General features: G+C 37.1%; 1 protein-coding gene across 1 annotated transcript in view; it reads right to left on the minus strand.

Moving 5' to 3' along the window:
- Positions 1-1411: 1411 nt before the first annotated feature.
- golim4a (golgi integral membrane protein 4a) overlaps positions 1412-24658 on the minus strand; it is a 33819-nt gene continuing 10572 nt past the window's right edge. The window contains exons 2-16 of the mRNA XM_055174503.2: positions 23186-23260; positions 19544-19593; positions 19252-19305; positions 17693-17843; positions 13735-13817; positions 13402-13485; positions 11797-11961; positions 10557-10802; positions 10142-10407; positions 8914-8990; positions 8714-8781; positions 8436-8624; positions 8134-8202; positions 7820-7906; positions 1412-3214 (exon numbers count right to left, since the gene is read on the minus strand). Coding sequence (XP_055030478.2) covers positions 3083-3214; positions 7820-7906; positions 8134-8202; positions 8436-8624; positions 8714-8781; positions 8914-8990; positions 10142-10407; positions 10557-10802; positions 11797-11961; positions 13402-13485; positions 13735-13817; positions 17693-17843; positions 19252-19305; positions 19544-19593; positions 23186-23260 — 1796 coding nt within the window. The 3' untranslated portion in view covers positions 1412-3082. The remainder of the gene's footprint in view (positions 3215-7819; positions 7907-8133; positions 8203-8435; positions 8625-8713; positions 8782-8913; positions 8991-10141; positions 10408-10556; positions 10803-11796; positions 11962-13401; positions 13486-13734; positions 13818-17692; positions 17844-19251; positions 19306-19543; positions 19594-23185; positions 23261-24658) is intronic.

Below are 24658 nucleotides of genomic sequence, written 5' to 3' on the forward strand. Positions count from 1 at the left end.
ATTAAATCTGTGAGAGTGGGATTTGTTTGTCATCAGACCGCCGCCTCCCTGTGGAGAACATCATCTGCAGAGTTTCTTCAAAGATTCATTACACATGCCTACAAGAATAATAACACAAACACAAATATATTCAGAGTAACAATACAGCTACATATTTTTACAACATTATCTAACAGCAGGAAGAAAGACCAAGTTAATAGTACGTTTATATCTTTAAAAGAAAATACTACTACTACTGTATGTCTTGATCTAAAAAAAAAATCGTGTTTTCCAGTACTCAGGTTTCACAGAATAAACAGAATATGGCAAACACATCTACAAAGCAGTTTTTTCTCTGATGAACTTTGGAGATGAGATCTTCTAGGTGTGGGTTCCTCTCACAGATTCATCGCAAACCTGGACCAGCTGTGACCTGGATCTCAGTTTCTAACTGTGGGTTTACACCAAACGCGAAGCATGAAATCGCATCGCGTTGCTCGCTCTAGATTACTCGCGGGATTTAACTTCGTGTCATGCGAATTTTCCGCTCGAGTTGAACATTTTCAACTTGGGCGAGGACGCGTTTGAGGCGAATAGCGTGTGTTTTCACGGCAAACGTGCCGCCCATATCGTGTCATTCGCATCGCATCGTCTGATCGCGTATTTGCATTGACTTTGTATGTAATCTACTCGCGCAAATCGTTGAACTCGCATCTGGTGTAAACGCACAGTAAGACATTCAGGATGAATCTATTAACTATCGATTAGTTTATTCTGCTTTTCCCGCCAGCATTTTTTGGTTTGTTTGTTAAAGTTGCCTGCCATTGCCAGCATTATTTATGACTTTCACAAAAAGTGCCTTCCAGGAAAAAATATATCTTCTTTAAATATATAAGCATACAACATATCAAATGAAAGGAAAGACAAAAAAGGTTTCATCCTATCTTCATTTGTTCTCTTTTTATCACTTCTCAAATATGTGTAGGTTTCTTCAAAAATACCATATTTTGAGCAAAAAGCTGAGATAATTGCATTTTTGTAAAGGACTTTTGTTAAAGATCAGATTCAGAGTAATGATCAAAACATACACAGATCTTTACTGTTTTTGGATCAGTGGATGCTTCAGTGTTTTATAAGTTGTGTAAAACGCCACCTAGTGGAAAATAGTGGAAATATGGATTGCCGTAAAAACTCATCATTGGCAGGGAAGCGTTTTTCTCTTATTAAGATAACTCGACAATGGCAAATTGTGTCAATGTTGAGAGGAAATGTATACAGGTATATAGATATTATAAGTTGTGTAAAACGCCACCTAGTGGAAAATAGTGGAAATATGGATTGCCGTAAAAACTCATCATTGGCAGGGAAGCGTTTTTCTCTTATTAAGATAACTCGACAATGGCAAATTGTGTCAATGTTGAGAGGAAATGTATACAGGTATATAGATATATTTATTTTAAATATAATGTATTGAACAAAGATAAACACTTAACACAAAAGTTGGTTCACAAAAATTACACCAGCTAACCAATCTAATCATCCTATACCGCAAAAAATTACTTACTAACTTAGTATTTTTGTCCTGTTTACAGAAGAAATATCTAAAAATCTGTATTTTCTTGATGAGCAAAATTAACTGCTTTTAAAAAATGGGGTAGACATTTTTTCTTTAATTTAAAGTGTTTTAAAAATATATTTTTTTTATTAACCCATTGGCAGATATATATTTTTTTGCTTATTTTAAGAAGACATTTACTTACATTTTATATTTTTTGTCTAAAAACTAGACTTCTTTTCTTAGGTCATTTTGCTCATCAAGACATCAAGAAAATGCATCTTGAATTAAGAATTTTTAGATATTTGTACTGAAAACAAGACAAAAATACCAAGTAAGAAAGTCATTTCTTTTGCAGTGTATGCACCAAGAAAATAATAAAACAGCAAAACAAGGTCATATAAAAAGAGACAAGTAAATACAAGACAAAATAAATACAATATTTTTTCAATATTGTAGTGATTCAGCATACATTCAGGACAAATCCTTTTGAATATGCACACAGTTTTTACTCCTCGAATATTCAATATTCAATCTTTCAATGTGCCATTAAATCATCTACTGTCTGATGTCAAGGTAATAGATAACAGTAACAATAAGACCCAGTAGCATAGAATACTAGTACTAGTTTATACTAGAATACTAGTTGGCAGATATGAATGACTCCCACCTTAATAAAGACCTCTGACAAACATGTCAGTAGCTGAATCAACTTGGCGAATCTCTTTTGTATCGTGAGGCACTTTGTTTAAAATAGAAATATTAAGAAATATCAAAGTATTGCAGTGTTATCAGTTCGTAACTGAATGATTTTGGTTTATGTGTACAGTCAACATAAGATAAATAAACAATACAACATTTAAAATAAATTGTCAACAGCAACAATTGCCTGCTTGAATCACGCAAACATTCATATAGTAATGTGTATTGATCCAATATGATGTAGTGTCAAATTATTCAATACGGTTATATTGCATTATTCCTTAAAAAAACATGTAACGGATTTACACAATAAGTGAAATACAGCTGATGGGTGCGGCCAGTGTTTGGGAAGATTTAATGATGATTGTAGCCCATCCTTTAAATTCATAGTCTGTGTGAAGTCGTAAATAATAGATAGTCGTAATAAACATTATTGTGATAATTGGGTGAAATTCGACCTGGACTTAACAACTTAATGGCATACTGGTAACCCATTTATAAAAGTTAGGAGCATGCCTTTAAAAAAATATTACAGCATTACTTCAACAACACGTGCAGCCGCAAGAAAAAAAAAATTAAATATTGTCAAATGAAAATGAAATCTTGCTGTGCTTATCTGCTGGCTGAAATCTGTGTTTTCAAAATCCAGTCGAAGAAATCTGCAACGTCAGTTTAAAATCTAAACGTATGTATTGGCAATAAAACTGAACTGAGGAAGAAAAGCGTATGATCAGACAGCAGTGTGTCTGGCCTGTCAGTGGTCGGGTGTCTTTGTGCATCTCAGTGTTTCTTATTCATCCGAACCCAACAGAAATGTTCCCAGGTCCAATGTTTCTTCCTATCAGCTCACATTTCTGCCCTGCCTTTAGGTTTATCACCGTTGGCATCATCATCTTCATCTTCATAATTCTCCTCATTGGGATCTTGAACGGGCTGTGCATCTCTATTTACCGCTACATCCTGATGTCCGCCATCTTCCTGTACAGACAATGAAAATCATTTTAAAAAGGCTGAAGTGATCTTACAGAATCAAGACTGGTTGACTTTGGGTTTATTCTGGCCCTTAACCATAGGCTTACTTTTTATGTAGTATTTACAGTAAACATAAAACTGATAATGCTGCAAAACATTTTTAAAAATTAGTTATTTATATTTTAACATTCTCTATTAAGAAAACTTCAAATCAATTGTTGGAATCTGACAAAAATTTACAGAGCGACACTGCAAAAAATGATTTTCAAGAAAAAATTCTTAGTATTTTTGTCTTGTTTTCAGTAAAGATATCTAAAAATTCTTAAATTAAGATGCTTTTTCTTGATGAGCAAACAACCCAAGAAAATAAGTCTAGTTTTTAGACCAAAAATATCAAATTTAAGTGATTTTGTGCATAAAACAAGCCACAAAATTCTGCCAATGGGGTAAGCTATTTTTTCTTGATGTTTTCTTGAAATTAGTGTTTAAGAAAAATGTTCAAGATTTGTGTTGCTTGTTTTATGCACAAAATCACTTAAATTTGATATTTTGGTCTAAAAACTAGATTTATTTTCTTGGGTTGTTTTGCTCATCAAGAAAAAGCATCTTAATTTAAAATTTTTTGGATATTTTTACTGAAAACAAGACAAAAATACTAAGATTTTTTTTCTTGAAAATAATTTTTTGCTGTGCACGTGTTAGAATTTGACAGAGTCAGCAAAGTCAATTTTGCAAAGTTTTTTTGTTTAAAGGTACAAAAACAAACCCACCACATCCACACGTTAAATTCAGGGGCAAAAACAATAGATTTTGCACGCAAAATCAAAAATAATATCTATAGGAAAAATATCTGTTTTACCCTTTTACTTCTTTTATTGTATGATTGACATTGAGACAGACAGCGGATCTACTGTTATGTAAGGATCTAATATAAAGTGTTACACATTTTTTCCAACAGTTCACCAAACATTCACTTAAGTCATAACAAATTAAGGGCCAGATTTACTAACAAGTTGAACCAGCGCAAACCATTATTTTGTCGTTAGGATTTACTTAAGACGTGCAGTAGATAATTAACGCTGTAAATGTGTGGTCTAATTATTTTTGCATATGCATTTCTAGGAGTTACCTTTTCAGACGCAAAATTTATGAGAGGAGCTTATTTAAATGATTCATGTACGTGATTTACTAATGTTTGCGTGTGTTATGACTGATTTTTGTGCCATTATTTAATGCTGAAAAAAGCATGTCTTAAGTTATTTTGTGTTTAAAATGGATGAAATTGTAACTGATTTAAGAGGCATCAGAGAGCGTGTGGTACAAGACAGAGGATTTTTTAACATGTAACCGTTTATTTGAAATGCCAGAACATATTATTCAAAAATATTGTTTGCAAAGCCATTTTTTATTTGCTGGAGGAAATAAAAGAGGAGTCACTAAGAGAAGTTACACAATCGCAGGTGTTTCAAAACTTCTCGTAAACTTTCACTTTTCAGTGTCCTTTGGCTTGGTTAGCTGTGATGTCCGTGGTGCTGAACTCAAGCGCATCAGGTGTTAGTAGATCACCTGCACCTCATCAGCTCTGCTTATTTGCGACCCCAAACTAATTGGCGCTGCTCTTAGTAGATTGCGTTGGTCATTATGGAAATCAGCTGTTGCACCTGTGTTATTTAGTAAATAACCCGCAGATATTGCCACTCCCATTGGCGCCTTTTTGAAATTGCGCACTAATTTGCCCTGTTTAGTAAATCTGGCCCTATATCTGTGTGAATTCTTGTCAAAATATATATATTTTAAAAGTGTAATTCTGTTTAGATGTCTCTATATCGAGGTCGCGCACTTGCTCAACTGTGTGCATGCTTTGGATCTATCAGTCAGCATGAGGAAGAATGTTGTCTCATCGCTCTTAATAAATCTTTAAACATCAAGCAAGACCTACACCTCTCTGAAAACATACAAATAAAGATCATTTTAGATGTTTAATGACTATTTAGAGCATTGAGATCACTAGACAAGGGCTAAATGTACTTAACCTTAATTTCTACCAAAATCAATATTTATACTTTCTTTCGCCTGTGGCTCAAAATTAGACGGTGCGCATTCTGACTCATTTTGCCATCATGGGTAACAAATAAATTAAAATCCTTTCCCTCCAGTGTAGGCCAGAGTTTTGATTAGAAATCCATGGGTTGTGTTTTATGTAAGAAAGTCATATGAAGGTACTGAAGGAAATGCGATCAACAATATACAATACAATAATGCAATTTTAATTGATTTAAAAACTGAAAATGATATAACATACACGTTATACATTCTTTCTGATCGTTGATTATCTACCACATAAATGCACTCTTGTGTGCAAGTCCTTTTGCTGAAACTTTAACTATACACAATCTTTTGAAGTGTTAAAATGATTCAGTTATTGCAAACGACTCATCTGCGATATTTTATTAATTTCTATCTATTGTGGAGCCCTATAATGGGCATGGCGAGGAAATGTTTGTTAGATCAGCATGATTGATCAATATTTCCTGTCTGAATCTCACAGATGATGTGAAAGTGAACCGAATGAACTGAAGTCATGAAATGGCACGGCAGTAATCAGACACCAGAATGATGTAATAGATCTGATTCACCTTACAGTCTACACTTACAGAGACAGCTTGTACAACAGATTAAGTGCAAACATACACACAAACAATAAAGAAATATCTGTCATAAAACTGCTTTTAAACAAACAGCTCTTTCAGTTTTTCACAGTCCTGTTTATTCGTCTGATAAAAACAAACATGCTTTATAATAACAACAAATAGGGCTGAGTAAAAAATATACTAATTCTTTGATTTAAACAAATTTTCAATTTAACGAAACAATATAAATAGTTTCGGGAAATCCCTAAATCGATTTTTAATTTGTGTGTTACAGAGATGTGAATCATCTTTCGAGTTGCTTCACTTTACAACAAAACTAAAAAGACAAATGAAGACAGCGCAGGGCAAATTAAATTATTGTATGCTCATAATTTATTGCTACAATATTAGTTAATCAAAGTATAAAGTAATTAAACAATTGTGAATACTGATAATTAATCAATACCGAATTGAATTTAAACCATATACAGTAAATAATTGTATCAATTTGCCAAATTAGTCAAAATACCACAAACATTACATATGAACAGATCTGTAGGTCATAGATCACAAAAAACATTTGAATTTTTTTTACTATACGATTAACTATATTTAAATAAAAAATTCCCAGGCCTATTTAAAAGTTGTGTGTGTTTTTGTGCGTTTGCTAGGGTGTTGCTTGTGTCTTTTAAGATATTGTGGTCTCTAGATAAGGCTTTTTAATATATAATAAGTCTATCAGTTTTTATTTTAGTTCAGTTTCATTTATCATCATGCACAAAGCTTTCTTCTTCATTAAGTAAAAGCACATCTCTACTCAACACAATCTGAGCTATCATTCAATGTTGTAGCACACATAGTATTAAATAAGCCATAATATAATGATACTTGATTTCATGAACAGCACTAGTTAACAACTACTATTGAGATGCACCAAATGTTCAACAACCGAAATTATTCGTCTGAAAACAGCAAAAAACTCATTTTAGGTGTTCGGGCGAAAGGCTGAATCAATTTTACCGAACAATTAGGTCTTTGATGATGCGATCAAATAATATCCAGCGCAGAGTCAGAGACGCGCAAATGCAGCAAACATGTTGGTGAAAGCATTTTAAAGTGTTTGAGAAAGACGCGAAAACATACAGCACTACAAGTTTCATTAATCATTTATAATCAAGACAACATGAAGCGTATGAGAAAGACACGGCGGCGGCAATATTGGGTATTTGTCCAACGAATGCACAAGCAAGAAGAACAAGTGACTTTAGCTCTTCATCTCACGTCATTGAACGATGAAGAGCGTCAGCAGTATGTAATAAAAACTTCCTAGAACCAGTAAAGTCCTACAATGACAAACACACGTATGTATATTAAACCAGAAATAAAACATTTATTTACAATAAACTTTTTGTTAGACCGCATTGTTGAGCGTTTTTCACTGTCATCTCCTGTCAATCTCACCCCCGTCTCTCTCTCCCTGTGCTCGTGCTTGACCGTGCATGCAGGCGCGTGTCCGCTGCCCACCATACAGTGCTATATAAGCGTTGTTGCAACTTTCTTAAGGCAGAGTAACGAATAGTGTATTTTGTGCAGGAATAGAAGATGGGATTAATGTCCATTAAGCCAAGACTCTTTAATGTGGTTGAATGTAAATGGAACTGTTTTAAAAATCTATCTATACATATCTTATTAAAGAAGTGACCAGGTGTAAAAAAGCCCTTTAATGACTGCTGTAATATAAAAAAAATCATGGTTAATAAATATAGTAAAAATGACATTCTGAAAATGTAACCTGTGCAATGGAAAACGAAAAAAAATTTGGGTTGTTCGGTATTCTGAGTTTTTCATTTTATTTGGCTTCAGCCCAAAATTTTCCTTCCGGTGCATCCCTAACTACTACTACTACTATTTTGAAGTCTTATATGCACATGCGCTAACAATTTTCCATCCATTCAGAATATTTTCATTGATGTGTTTGTACCTGTTCTCCATTCTCCTCATTATAAGGATCTCCCTCTTCCTCTCTCACCGGCATATGCATCTGATTTTCCACCACCTCATCCTGAGCCTGCAGTCACAATGTTTACATTTGCATTAATGTAATACATTTGCATTAATGTAATACATTTGCATAAACAACAAATTTTATCAGCATGCATGTTCCCTGGGTTTGAACCCATGACCTTTTGCGCTTTTGCACCACACGACCATCATGTCTTGATCATCATATTAAGAAAACGATATGCTGTTGTGATTTAATGACTGTGTTTGTGTGTTTGGATGTTGTTTTGTGACCTCATCATCTCCTTCCTCCTGATACGGCTCATCCAGATTGTCTTCCTGCTGGTCTGGGTTTCCAGCCATCTGCAGCAAACAAACAAAACTCAACTCAAACACTGACATTTTGATTTTACACCAAGTCTGCATTAGTAGCTCCACCCACAGGGAAAATGAATTGGTCCAAACCCCTACCCTACTACGCAAAGCTGCATAATAAAAATGTTGTCACTTTGCATAGCCTTTAATTTTAGTGAGGACAAAAAAAATCTGTCTCACACATTTTTCGATTTATTGTAAACTTTCTGTGCATCACTCACCACCAGCTGTTCATCAGCGTGTTCCTGGTGCTGATTCTCTTTGGGCAGATGCATGTCGGGGTGTCCGACGGGTGCCACCTCTTCCTCCTCCTCTCCCTCATGATGCTGCTGCTGTTCTGCCTCCTCAAACTCATCCTCGCCCTGGTTGTTCGGGTCATTCTCTGGATCTACATCTCCTTCTACATGTCGCTAACGGTCAACAAAGCAAACACTTTTATATAACACACAACTTTTCTCAAAATTAATATCAGTGCATGTAGATGTGTTTAATATCACACCTTCATCTCTTCCTGGTGAACATGCTCCTCTCTGCCAAGAATCGGTTCTTCTTGGTGTACATTCCTCTCTAGAAATAACAAATAAAAACAACACACTGAGGCTCATACATAACATTCACTTCATTCAAATGGGTGGTTTTAAGGTGGTAAATGTGGAAGCGATGGGGTCAGGCGGCTGGGGACCCAACATGAACTCTGACCTTTCTCTTCAGGGATATGTGGGTCTTCCTCTCCCTGGACTACATCAGCATCCATGTTCTCATAATGTGACCTCTTCCTGATAGATACAGAACATCACAGGAGTGTTTACCAAATTAATCAAATGCTGTTTCTGTATTTGGGTGATGCCAGAGTAGAGGAGAAAAGGAGATACAGACAGAGAGGAGAGGAGAGCAGGATATACAGACAGACAGAAAGCGAGGAGAGGAGGATAGACAGAGAGATGTAGAGGAGAGGAGGATAGAAAGACAGACAGAGAGATGTAGAGAAGAGGAGGATAGACAGACAGACGTAGAGGAGGATAGAGAGACAGATAGACCAAATCAGAGGAGGACAGACAGACAGACAGACAGACAAAAGTATAGGAGGATAGACAGACAGATAGACAGAAGGAGAGGAGGGGAGGATAGACAGACAGACAGACAGACGTAGAAGAGGATAGACAGACAGACAGACCAAATTAGAGGAGGATAGATAGACAGAAAGACAGACAGACAGACAGACAGAAGGAGAGGATAGACAGACAGACGTAGAAGAGGATAGACAGACAGATAGACTAAATTAGAGGAGGATAGACAGAAGGAGAGGAGGATAGACATACAGACAGAAGGAGGGGAGGGTAGTCAGACAGACAAACAGAAGGAGATGAGGAAAGACAGACAGACAGACAGAAGCAGATGAGGACAGACAGACAGACAGAAGGAGAGGGTGGAGGATAGTAAAACAAACAGATAGACAGACAGACAGACAGAGAGAAGGAGAAGAGGATAGACAGACAGAAGGAGAGGAGGGGAGGATAGACAGAAAGAGAGGACAGACAGACAGACAGACAGATGCAGAGGAGAGGAGCATAGACAGACAGACAGAGAGATGTAGAAGAGAGGAGGAGGATAGACAGACAGACAGACAGACCAAATGAGAAGAGGATAGACAGACAGATAGACCAAATTAGAGGAGGATAGACATAAGGAGAGGAGGATAGACAGACAGACAAAAGGAGAAGAGGGGAGGATAGACAGACAGACAGAAGGAGGGGAGGGTAGACAGACAGACAAACAGAAGGAGATGAGGACAGACAGACAGAAGGGGAGATGAGGACAGACAGACAGACAGACAGACAGGAGAGGAGGGGAGAATAGACAGACAGACAGACAGACAGAAGGGGAGGAGGATAGACAGACAGACAGACAGAAGGAAAGGAGATCTCACCTGAGCATCTCCTGCTGAAGTTGTTGTTCTTTAAGATCAGCTTCTCTGTTCTGTTGTTTCTCTTTCTCCCTTTGGAGACGCAGTCGCTCCTCTCTCTCTTTCTGCTGCTGTAACTGCTGCCTCTCCAGAGCCTCCTGACGCAGATGCAGCTGTCTGCGCTCCTCTGCCAGCTGCGCAGCCAGACGCTGCTGCTCCTGCTGCTGTTCATAAGCAGACTTCACCCGCTCCACCTGTGCATTCTGCACCTGGACCTCAGCTGGCGCCACCTGGGGGTGAAAATATACAATGTCATATAAACCGAACAGCAGTAAATAAAACATTGTCTGATCACTTTATGTTAATACACATGCAGTGTTGTGGACTAATTTGATTTGTGTATCGTGTCAACATTTTTATAATTTCAATCTCATCTCACCACTTGAGCGTGTTTCTCGCTCTCTAATGTGTTCTCATCTGGTTGGTTGACCTGTTGCTCCTCCCCCTCCACCTCATTGTGGGCCGGATCAAATTCTTCCTCCAGTTTTTGAGGCTGCCCCGCCTGCTCCATCTCCTCCTCCGCCAGCTCTCTCCTCCTTTCTTCTGCTCCTCCTCCCAGCTCTCCATCCTCATCCCTGTTATCTGACTGGGATGGCTGGGGCTTCTCCATGTCCTGTTTCTCCAGCTGCCAACGAGAACCATGAGGGTAATGTAAGAGAAGTGGACCAGCATACTCATTCATTTTATTTCTTGTTTTAATATTTTAACAAAAACTTATTAACAGAAGGGAACACACAGGAATTAAAGACAGGAAGTTAAACATTAGTTTTAGTTTAATTAGCCTATTGGTAACTTTTCTATTTACTGTCAATTTATTTGATTTTAATGAATCATTTCACATTGATAATGCAATTTATGTTTTTTTTGGTGTTGATTTAGTAAATATTTTAGTGACACAAAAAATGTAAACACAATTTTCAACAAAAATGTAAATGTCTTTACGTTAGGTAAAAGACATGTATTAAATCTTTCCCGTCAGTGTTTTTTAAAAAGTTGCCAGCCTTGGCATTTTTATGATTTTCACAAAAGTTTAATGCCTTGTAGAAAATGCTCTTCTTTAAATATATAAACATACAAATAAATGAAAGAACAGACCTGCTTTCAAAAGAAAAAAAAAACATGTTTCATCCTACCTTCATTTGTTCTCTTTTTGTCACCTCTCAAATATGGGTAGGTTTCTTCAAAAATACCACATTTTGAGCAAAAATCTGAGATAATTGCATTTTCGATTCAGCGCGATGATCAAAACATACATGCAGTTTGAACTGTTTGCCCTACTTTTGGGTTTTATAACTTGAGTAAGAGCGCCACCTGGTGGATAATGGCGGAAATACGGATTGCTGGAAAACTCGTCATTGGCAGGGAAGCTTAATTGGCGAGTTAACTTGTCGATGGTGGGGAAACAGTTAATAGTTTTAGTTAAGGATAATTACCCTGGTCTGAATTGCTTAAAATATGTAAGTATAAAGTTACATTTATTACATTAGGCTGGACTGTGTATGCTATAAAAAGATATTTATTATATGTAAAAAATTCCTGACATACAGCTGGCACTTATAGTTTATGAATAGTTTACCCCAAAACAGAGATGATTTTGATCTTCCACATTCTTCTAATACCTGTTGATGTTTTTGCTGGAACGGATGGAGCTCTTCAGGATTATTATGCGGTCTGTTCGGGACTGGAAGAGCATCAACACGAGGTTGAGGTATACCTGCATTCTGTCTCAGACTGGGCACCTTATTCAAAGTGTCCTTCAGCTGTTTCAATTCATCCAATTGAACCTGAAAGCCACAGAGAGCCATCAGAATGAAGCTTTGTATAGTATAGTATGCGTGAGCTTTTAAAGTCAACGGAAAAAAGTTGGGTAATAAACACAGTCGAATCTGACAGAAGAGAGAGAGATTCAGTTTGCAAGGACATGCAACATCTACAGAACCAAATTAATATTTGCTTATAGGCTACTAGTGTTTTAGTTTTATGCATTTTTAATTAGGTTAAACAACAATTAGCTGCACAATGCAGACCAACACCCATCTGGATGGGCGGGGTTTAACGGACAGGTGAGCATAGACACCTTCACGTAGGCATACACAAAAAAATATTGCCTTCCACTACACTTCCACATCATCATTTTTTAGCAGCCATTTGTGTCTTTTTTTAAACATTAATGCATGCTCAGACAGAATCGTTCGGTCATTTTTGGAGGCGGAGCCACTTGTGTGGTTACCAAAATTGTCGTGCACACCTCCACGTGAAATGAGGACAACTGCCCGCTCTGCGTTGACATAATTTTTGCCACTCGCAACACGCCCATGTATAAACAAGGCATTCCTGTACACACCTGGTTTTTCTTTTGAAGACTTTTAACTGCTTCTGTCCTGATTACAAGGGGATGGTCTATGGCAGGGCTATTCAAATCTTACCCTGGAGGGCCGGAGCACTGCATAGTTTAGCCCCAACCCTGATCAAACACACCTGAGCAAGATAATCAAGGACTTCATGATCACTAGACAATCACAGGTAGTTAAGTGTGATTAGGGTTGGAGCTAAATTATATAGTGCTCCGGCCCTCCAGGGTAAGATTTGAATAGCCCTGGTCTATGGGCAAGTCATTAAAACACTAGAGAAAATAAGGGGTTAAAGTTAATGTGCACAAATATTATGTCAGAGTACTGCTTATTGTGTTGTTAAACATGCTGGACAGCATTTTGTACATATATATGTAATGGCTTTCTCTGATACAACAGAGTGATGAAATAAGCTTACGCAACTTTCACTTGCTCGCAAAATTAAATACAAAAATAAAGGAGGCGGAGAACAGACGCTATAGTTTTGAAACAATGTCAGCTATGTGTAGAATGACCTGAGGGTGTCAGTGAGTAAACTCACAGCAATGTTTTATTACTGGGTGAGCTAATGACTTTAATGTGTTTCCCACAATGCTTTGCATAAGCACACACACACACTTGTATATGCAGTGATTTATATACTGTTCAAAGTGTATATACTATCCCCATCCCAACCCCAAAACCTAAACTAACCACCGTCATTAGGTTTACAGGGACACAAGAAGTCACGTATCATATACATTTGTGTAAAGCACAAATTCCAGAACACACACACACACACACACACACACACACACACACACACACACACACACACACACACACACACACACACACACACACACACACACACACACACACACACACACACACCTGAGCTGCTGCTAGCGCACTCTTGTGGTCCTCCAGGGTCAACACAAGCTGATCATGGGAAGATTTTAAGCTCTTGTGCTGTTGCTATGAGAGAAAATATCACGATTATAGCATAAATGAAACCCGGGTCCGATATTATTGATGACTTAATAAACACAGAAACAAACAAATGCAATCATGCTTTCAAAAACACATTAAATATATTAGATGTGTGTGTCTGAATAAGAATACTTTTTGCATGACATGCACAATTTTTGCATCATTTTGCATGTTGTATCTTTACAGTTTGAGATTTAATGAATATATAACACCCATAATGTTTTGAGGGATTACCCTGGTATCTTGAAGATTATCATAGATGTCCTGATGAGCTTTTCTCAACTGCTTGTTTTCTTCACGCAGATTATAAACATTATCTGAAAAGGAGAAGTGAAACATGAACTGCTGCTTGTAATTGCTGCATACAGACAACAGGGGGAGATAAAAACATCATGAGTAACACACTGACCAGGTTACTGTAAGCAGTATGGATTAAATGTGCTGGTGCTTGCTAGCGTGTAAAACCCACCAACCGTATGGTAGTGTTTGTGGATGTTTGCAAGATTCAGATTGTTACTATGTGGCTATTTACACCTGGTATTAAGATGCGTTTTAGATCATCAATTGCTCTGTAATATCCGAGAAAGCCCTCACACGTTTAAAATGTGGTGCAGCATGTTTACTAACAACACACGCAGCGGACTCATACATAATATTATTGCGCGTCAACTTAAACCCATCATTTCTCAAATTTCCAATTAGACCCGAGTCCGACCCGACTGAGTGTCATTTTTTTTTTAACTCAACAGGACCCAAATGTAAACGGCACTGACGTGAGTGTAGTCTGCAGCCCTGCACAAACCAGAAAGAGTTTTTGGATCTAAGTGGACCTGTGAAGACCTCTACCACAAAGTAATCAGGATAAAAGAGAGAGATTAAAACACCAGGTGTGAACGTAAGATTCCTACTAACACATCTTATAGGCTGTTTACAGGGTTCCCACACCTCAGTCAACTTCAAATTCAAGGACCTTTCAAGGACCAATACCCTCAAATTCAAGGACTAAATGTGGGGACACATTTGAAGTGAGAGCAAGATTACATCGTGTTACGCTTTAAGATACATTGTTACAGTTCCCTTTCAACTCGCGCTGCATCACTTCGGTGACACTTTGGAGACGCCTCCAGGGGTAAGTGCGTCTAAATGTGTATATCAAATTCAACCAATGGTGAGGCTTAACTACAAAGACAGGGTGACGCGGGAGACAGAAAGTATATCACTATCTAAAATATTGCCAAAGACGGCATTACAGGGATGCAGGAAGTATGGAAAAGGAGACGCAGCGTCTCGTTCCCTTCTCAGGGAACAACAGTTACATACGTAACCCGAGACGTTTCATGTGTCAAACACAGCTATGCGAAAAAGCATTTTGGTATGAATCAACATTCACATATAGAAGATATAAGCATTTAAAGCGAACAGTTTAGCATGTGTGCTTAAAAAGTCTAGAATTTTTATGATATTAATCTACATTACACAGGAAATTATATGGATTTTTTTTCCAGAAAACTTCTTGCATAAAATAAGCACTTTCAATGACCTGTATCTATGTATGTTAATTTTCAAAAACTTCCCAGGGCTTTGAACCCCCCCCCCCCAGATTCACCTACTTTTAAGGATTTCAAGGAACCCTGTATTTATCGTTGTCCACTTGCCGATCGATCAAACCGCATCTTAATACCAGGTGAACAGCCTCTAAATATATCATATAAACAGGATGTACGTGGTTGCTAAAATGTTCTGAGTGGATTTTAGTGCATTGCAATGTTGTTTCAAGGACAGCATGGGTGTGTCTCAATCAGTATATCGTGTACACAGGTTTGGGCACTGGTACGGACTAGGGATGCACCGATACCACTTTTTCCATCTCCGATCCGATTCCGATACCCGAATTCTGAGTATCGGCCGATTCCGATACCTGCCGATCCGATACTACTGTATTTTTCTTGAGCAATTTAAATTACACACAGACACACACACAGACACACGCACACAGACACACACAGACACAGACACACACACAGACATACACTATATAAATGTCTAAATCTAGCATAATATAATTATATTATATATAATTATACTTTTAAATTAAAAACCAATAATTTAAAATGATTTACAAGTTACAAGAACATTAGTAATTATATTAACCATGGCAGTGTTTAGGAGAAAATAAAATAGGCACGTTTGATCAAATAAGTATGCTAAATATATTTTCCTTAATTGCGCAAAAAGTCACAGTAAAAAAGCTTTAGTGTGCAGATGCTTATTTTGGAATTATGCACTTAACCGGACCTTTTATGCACATTTCGGGTGCAGAATTGATGCGCCTAAATCATATTGAGTGCGCATTCTGCGCAATACTGTGCAGCATTGATGCTCTAGAAGCGTCCTCACACTCGCATGGGAATCCTCGCTCCGCAATGGAAAGCTAAGTTCATAACTATTAAAACACAAAAAGATTTGATGCATCGTGTGCTCAGCACATACTGAATTGCATCCATCCAACAACTTACTGAGACTTTATAAAATCAGATCTTTAAAACAGCCTACAGTTATTGAGGGTTCGTGTGTTGAATGACGCTTTCATCCGTCCGCTTCACCTGTGAATCCTCAGCACATAGTGAATTGCATCCATCCAACAGCTTACTGAGACTTTATGAAATCAGATCTTTAATAAAGCCTAACGTTACAGTTATTGTGTGTGTTATTGTGTGTGTGCGTGTGTTGAATGACGCGTTTTTATCCGTCCGCTTCTCATCAGTGGATTAACTCAGTTTGCAAGTAAGTGACAGTGTTTCTGTGAACATGAATATTTTTAAATGTGCGTTTGTTCCTTCACATGAAGCTATTGAGTGTAAGATGACGTTGATTATAGTGCATAAAAACGTTTATGGTGCTTTTATAATACTTTGACGTTTTAATCGCTTGTCAGTGACAACCATGGGTAATGCGCAGTATCGGAATTGGATCGGTCCTGTTAGTCCGATATCCGATCCAGCAAAGAATGCCGGATCGGCCCCGATACCGATCCAGAATATCGGATCGGTGCATCCCTAGTACGGACCCAAGCTCACTTCACTTAATTTCCTTTGATGTGACTGCTTAAGGGCGTTGTGATGATTCAGAGCTGTTAACAACCGACAAAACCAAAACGTTTATTTTGTAAAGTATATTATTAAAAACACTTTAATTTTTAATTGAACATATCCATGCATAAATTTGGAGGAATATTACATTTAAATATGAACTAGATTGTGGTCCCTTCCTGCTTAGCAATGTGTGTTAAAACTAAAACAAATGTTTATTGTATTTCATCGAAGTTTATTAAGAAGGCTGGTGCAATTTCGGTTGGAGAGCTTCAAAAAAGGTGAAGTGATTTCCAGTTAGGGAACATGGGGACTATCGATTGGTTTTTGCGTTGCATTGTGGGAATTTAAAGGGAACTGGACTGGAAGGATTTCGCAATTGAGAAAACCATGGAACGGTTGAAATTTCACAAGGGGGCGAATTTGTTTCTCAGACGTTGCACAATAAATGTGGCATCCGAATATATTCATTATAAATCGTGAATGAAAAGTGAGATTCGAACGAATGTCCGTTAGTGAACTATAATTGTTTAAAGTATTTATATCGTAATTCGGTCAGAAACATCAAGATTGTGAGATGAACAAATCGTTTTGGATTAAAAGGCTTGGATATTCCTTTTCCTTGGACTTTATGAACAATTTGTTTTGGACAATTTCACCGAAGCGGATAAAGGGAAGATTTTGAAGGTAAGTAAATATCCTAAATCAGCGCCGCCCGATTCAGGTAACTAACAACTAGATTACAGTTTTATGACTGCTAAAAATCATATGATGCTTTTTGTGTGCGCTTAATGGAATCCCGAAAGTCTAAGCTTTCAAACGATGTGTACGGCACAGTGTTCCTTATCAGGTTAAAATGGCCGACTCCCTGATTAGTGACCAGACTACTGAACAAGGAAGCTGAAACAGATCCACCCAGAAGTCTCAGTAATATTTTTGCCTTTAGATACAGTGTGGTATAGCAGAAATGCAGTGCTTACGATCTGAATACATTTCTAAACAAGAGCAGTAGTAACAGTACTGGTATTGATTGCTTTAGCAAACACCATTAGTAGTAAATGTGCATCCAAACACATTCCTGAGAATGAGAAATAACTTGATACCTTTGAGCTTAGAAATCTCCAACTCTTTGTTCTGATGAAGCTCATCTAGTTTCTGTTTGTGTTCATCGACTGCTCGGTTGTGTTCATCTCCTTGTAGCTGATGTCTCTCTTGTAGTTCATAATACTGTTTCTTTAGATCCTCATGTTGGTTCTGATGAATAAATAAACCAGATAACAGTTGATTACAGATGATCTGTGCTTACTTATGTAGTTTAAACAAGACCATGTAAAACTTTTTTTCTGACACTAAAACTATTTTCTTTTTTAACGCCATGCCAGCTACTATGGCTATGTTTATGGCGAGAATCAGATTTATTTATAAAACTATAAGTTGCTTAAGACTCATTTTTTTAATAGAGAGTTAACATTTTACAGGGGTTTCTCCTAAGAGTAAACAATTGTGTCCAACATCTTGTGCAAATTACTTAATTCCAGCGATTATCCGAGAATATATGAAGAGCTCAGATGCAAATCCGCTAAACACCACAACCGTCAAAAATAAGATAATGATATTAAAGGTGCCGTATAATGTAAAACTGTATTTAATCGAGGCTTAGATGAATAATAAGAGTTATGTACATGGTTATGACATATCGTGAGCCTTAAACATGATTGTTTCCTCTTTCTTATGTAATCCTTTTGCATGCAAAAGACAGCTGGAAAACAGAAAAACTCCCAACATAACACAAACTGTGACGTTACAGTCGAGATGTACGCCCCCAACATTAAATTACACTTTAAATTAAGTATAATGTTGTTACAATGCTAATAACAAAGTTGTGACTGATGAGGATGAAACGTATTTTTTTTTTTGTTTGTTTGTTTGAAAGCAGAGGGTCTGTTCTTTCATTTGGTACATTGTATGTTTATATATTTGAAGAAGAACATTTTCTGGAAGGCATTAAACTTTTGTGAAAATCATGAAAAACGCTGGCGCTGGCAACTTTAAAAAAAAATTTTACTCAATAATTATTACTCAAAATCTGTATCTTTATCTGATACAGACTCAAACATAAGATCTGTTTACACACACACAGAGCTACTGAAGGAACTGCTCTGAGAAACAGCCAATCAGAGCAGAGCTCAACATTATTATTCATGACCCTTTCAAATAAGGTAATAATAGACCGTTTCATTCTAAAGGCAAATCCTACGATTGTAAATGGACATGTAAAACTGTCTCTGGATCATTTTTTTCACTTAATAAAGCCACAAACATTCTATGTATATATCAGATAACTATTCAACAGATTATTTACATGCATTCTTTGGCACCTTTCACTGAACGCTCTCGGCACATATTATAAATTCGTCAAATACTCTTGCGTTAAATCCTCGTAATCCCAGCCTCAGGCCATTAAGAAATACCGGTTTGTTGGCAGAATCCATTAAGAGTCTGATAAAAAAAATGCTTATTTACAAGAAAACATTTCAGACGCACTTTGAAGGTTTTGGATGTGAGCTCTATGTTTTAACTCGAGATCAGGATTTATGTTGGGTTCATAGGTAAATCAAATAATTTATTTAAAACAAGCAAGGAGAAATCTGTGCCCACTGACCTTTAATATCTGGTGCTGTGAATGCAGAGAGTTAAACCTGACGTTGCCATCTTGCTGTAAACAAACAAACCAAACACAAACAGATGTGGTAATGCATCATGATACAGAACACCACAGACAGAGACATGTGAACCAATCACAGAGCAGGAAACAGATGGGCAATGGCTGCAGGGCAAGTACATGTTGACTCTCAACAACATGAGACACAGAGACGGAGAAAAGCTCACTGATGATAACTCAGCACTGCATTTATAAACACCAGGACCATCTTGTCATGGCTTAGATAACTTACCTTTTCTTTGTTGAGGGACTGTTGAGCCTCTAGTTTGTACATAAGATAATCTGTGAATTACAAAGGTAATATATAAAGCATTAAACTAAGCATAAGGTGCTAAAAAACGCTTTTGCATACACATAGAATAATTCAATAAATCAATTTGGACAAACAAAATAAATAAACACAATCTACTATTAATAGGGTCTATTTTGGGTCCCTTTGGTAAAAAAATTATACAATCCACAAGTTTTGCAAAACCATTAATCGTGACTATTCGTCTGCAGAATAAAAGTTTTTGTTTACATCATATCTGTGTGTGTACTGTGTATAATAATTACAGTTGTGTTCAAAATTATTCAACCCCAACTGAAATTGATTGTTTTGGCCGGTTTGACATTGATTTTGATCATTCAGTCATCCTGCTTACAATTACATCAAAGAGGCATGTGTAGGTCAGACAAATATAACATAACATTTATAATGAAATAACCACAAATGTCTTTTCTTTGCTCACATCATTATCAGTTTTATTCAACCCCCAAGTGACATTCAATCTTAGTACTTAGTACAACATCCTTTTTCAGTTAAAACAGCTTTAAACGTGAAGCATAGCTTGACACAAGTGTCTTGCAGCGATCTACGGGTATCTTCGCCCATTCATCATGGGCAAAAGCCTCCAGTTCAGTCACATTCTTAGGCTTGCGCACTGCAACTGCTTTCTTTAAGTCCCACCAGAGGTTCTCAATCGGATTTAAGTCTGGTGACTGCGATGGCCACTTCAAAATGTTCCAGCCTTTTTTCTGCAACCATGCTCTAGTGGATTTGGAGGTATGCTTGGGATCCTTGTCCTGTTGAAAGGTCCAACGTCTCCCAAGCCTCAGGTTTGTGACGGACTGCAACACATTGTCATCCAATATCTCCTGGTACTGAAGAGAATTCATGGTACCTTGCACACGCTGAAGTTTCCCTGTACCTGCAGAAGCAAAACAGCCCCAATGCATGATTGACCCCCAACCATGCTTCACAGTAGGCAAGGTGTTCTTTTCTTCATAGGCCTTGTTTTTCCTCCTCCAAACATAGCGTTGATCCATGGGCCCAAACAGTTCTAATTTTCCACAGAACACTATCCCAAAACTTCAGTGGTTTGTCCACATGACTTTTGGCATACTGCAGTCGACTCTTCTTATTCTTTGGAGACAGCAAGGGGTGCGCCTGGGAGTTCTGGCATGGAGGCCTTCAGTACGCAGGGTGCGCCGTATTGTCTGAGCAGAAACTTCAGTACCCACATCTGACAAATCTTTTCTCAGTTCCTCAGCAGTCACACGGGGACTTTTTTCCACTCTACGCTTCAGATAGCGCACAGCAGTCGCAGTTAGCATCTTTTTTCTGCCACGACCAGGAAGCGTTTCAACAGTGCCCCTTGCCTTGAATTTGCGAATGATGCTTCCTATGGTGTCTCTTGGTATGTTTAACATCTTTGCAATCTTCTTATAGCCATTGCCCTTCCTGTGAAGATTAATCACCTCTTCTCTTGTCTTCCTGGACCATTCTTTTGACTTCACCATGTTTGTAACCACACCAGTAAATGTTTAGAAGGAGTTGAGTATCACAGTCATTTTAAAGCTGCCTAATTGGTGCTTATTAGGCTTTATTGCTGTTCCCTGACATCCATAGGTGTTTTCAATACCTGATTGAAAACACTTCAATGAACCTCTGTTCTTCAGAGTGGTAGTTCTTTAAGGGGTTGAATAATTGTGTCAATGAAGAATTCACAAAAGAAACATTTACTACTATATTACAAAACCAATTGATGTCATTTTAGTTACATATGGTTCTTTAAGAAGTCATTGTAGGATTTTATTCTGAATACAATTACAAATGTACACTAAATTCCCTAAAACCCTTAACAGCATTGGGGGTTGAATAATTTTGAACACAACTGTATGTGTATATAAATACACACAGATGATGTATACTTTTAGGAAGAAAAATCTATTTATATGTTAAATATTTATAATTATATAAATAATTATAATATAAATTATATTTAAATATAAAAATGTACACACACACAAACACACGTAAATATTTCTTAAATATATACTTGCATATGTGTGTATTTATATATACATAATTATTTACACAGTGCACACATTTATATGATGTAAACAAAAACTTCATTCTGCAATCGAATAGTCGCGATTAATTGTTTTGCAGCCCTATAAGAGGAAAAGATTTCACTTTCTCTTAAAGGAATAGTTCACTCGTATATGGAAATTACTTCATAGTTTACTCATCTCTATGACTTTCTTCTTTTAGCCAAACACAGTCAGAGTTATTAAATAACATTCTGACTTCTCTAAGTTTTTTGTAACATTGGGTCACAGGTCAGCCTTCCAGATAAAGTCAACGTTCTCGTCAACATGCATAAGGCCATAGTTTATAAAGTTTGAAATGTGACCCTGGACCCAGTCACAATTTTTTGAAACAGAGATTCATACATAATTTGAAAGTTGAATAAACTTTCTATTGGTGTATGGTTTGTTAGGATATAGGACCATATTTGGTTGAGATCTGAATTTGTCCAAATGTTCTTAGCAACATATATTACTAATGATAAATATACATTTTTGATATACAGTAGAAAGTCTTCATGAAACATAATCTACTTAATATCCTAATAATTTTTGGCATTAAAAATTATAATTTTGACCCATGCAATGTATTTTATATATTGCTCCAAATACAGCCATAATGATACAGGTTCACAAATATAAATGTTTCCTTATAAAATCCCATAATTTTACCTCAGAAGACATTTAATAACTGTATCGATGGACGCACTTTTTGGTGCTTAAAAATGGGGCACTATCCAATGCCATTATAAAGCTGTAAATAGGCCATATATTATTTAACATAACTCTGATTGCGTTTGATTTAAAGAGGAAATACAAATACACGTATAATTCTTTAACTACCGATAGTCAAGAAAAATGGTACAAAGCTGTTTTTTGTCGCTGGGGTGGTACCCCAAGGTACCGTTTTGTACCTTTATAGGTATATAAACATAATACAATGTTGTACCTTTTGAGGTACATTACTGTTCCTTAAGGATCTATTGTGTACTTTAAAGGTACAGTTAACTGTTTTGTACCCCTAAAATTTAACTGGTACAAAATTGTTCCTTAAGGTACACAATTGGTCCTTACAGTATAATATTGTACCCCATAAGGTACAATATTTAAATGTGTTGTATACCCATAAAGGTAGAAAAAGGTACGTTTTAGGGGACCACCCCAGCGACAGAAAAAGGAACAACTTGGTACTTTTTTTTTCTGACAGTGCACAAGTAAAAACTAAAAGAGAAATGAAAGATTTTCTCTCGCTGTCTAGCAGTGGAATATTATAACTTTATTGCAAAACCACAATATCTGTTGTCAATTTCATATTGCGAAAGCCGATTAAAGACAAAACTAGAATTTAACATGTCTATGCACAAATGCAATGGCAACAGCATGCAATTTATGTTGCTTAAAGTGAACCATGGTTGCTTTGGCTTGTGTCCGTCATGGATGCTTCGGAATGCTGGGTCATTTTGTAATTTTCTATTAGTTATTATGGTGTCATATATTCAGTGCTGAATGTACATTCACTTGCCTTCTTTGGCTTTTTTATGATCCAGACGCTCTTTCTGAAGAGATTTCTCCAACCTGGAGCGATGCTCATAAACAACTACAAGAAATACAAGAGAGCAGTTACAGTTAGCAGCTTTTAATATAAAGTTAGTGGTGTTATTTAAAAAAAGACTTTGTGCATCAGTGACCCTTCGACTGCCACGTTGTGGCCTCTTTAAATGTCTCTGATTGTGTCAGAAGTAAAGGCCCTCAATGTGCAATGACTTTTTAAAAGTAACATGAGCAGTGAATGTGCCACAACGACCCACCCAAAACTGAAATGCCACAAGAAATCAAGCCTGACAGGACCCTCCCTTCTTGTGTTTGTCCAACACTGCTGGTTGTCCCAAAATTAGGGTGTTGTCCTGTTCTCATATCCTCCCCGTACAATTAAAATTGCATACAAGATACATCCAGTAAAAATGATGTAGCCTCAGTTGCAATGAAACAATTATAACTTGAATTGAAACATTAAAACAACAGAATGCAGTATTGCACAAGTCAACTGCATTGTTACCAAATTAAGATTTTAAGTAGAAATTTCATGTACTGAGCAAGTAAAATTTGCATTATGCTTTTGTTTTAATTTCATATATGAACTCATAAAAAACACAGTGAACACTCACCTAAAGGATTATTAGGAACACCTGTTCAATTTCTCATTAATGCAATTATCTAATTAACCAATCACATGGCAGTTGCTTCAGTGCAGTCTTGGAGTTCAAGATAATCTCGTAAACTCCAAACTGAATGTCAGAATGGGAAAGAAAGGTGATTTAAGCAATTTTGAGCGTGGCATGGTTGTTGGTGCCAGGCGGGCCGATCGGAGTATTTCACAAACTGCTCAGTTACTGGGATTTTCACGCACGCACATTTCTAGAGTTTACAAAGAATGGTGTGAAAAGGAAAAACAGCCAGTATGTGGCAGTCCTGTGGGCGAAAACGCCTTGTTGATGCTAGAGGTCAGAGGAGAATGAGCCGACTGATTCAAGCTGATAGAAGAGCAACTTTGACTGAAATAACAGAATGAGAAGATGGATCCATCATGTCTTGTTACCACTGTGCAGGCTGGTGGTGTTGGTGGTGTAATGGTGTGGGGTGTTTTCTTGCCACACTTTAGGCATCTTAGTGCCAATTGGGCATCGTTTAAATGCCACGGTCTACCTGAGCATTGTTTCTGACCATGTTCATCCCTTTATGACCACCATAATACTTCCAATACTTCCAGCAGGATAATGCACCATGTCACAAAGCTCGAATCAATTCAAATTGGTTTCTTGAACATGACAATGAGTTCACTGTACTAAAATGGCCCCCACAGTCACCAGATCTCAACCCAATAGAGCATCTTTGGGATGTGGTGGAACGGAAGCTTCGTGCCAAGGATGTGCATCCCACAAATTTCCATAAATTGCAAGATGCTAGTATCAATATGGGCCAACATTTCTAAAGAATG

This window comes from Misgurnus anguillicaudatus, chromosome 15 (genome assembly GCF_027580225.2).
Source record: "Misgurnus anguillicaudatus chromosome 15, ASM2758022v2, whole genome shotgun sequence".
Taxonomy (NCBI): Eukaryota; Metazoa; Chordata; class Actinopteri; order Cypriniformes; family Cobitidae; genus Misgurnus; species Misgurnus anguillicaudatus.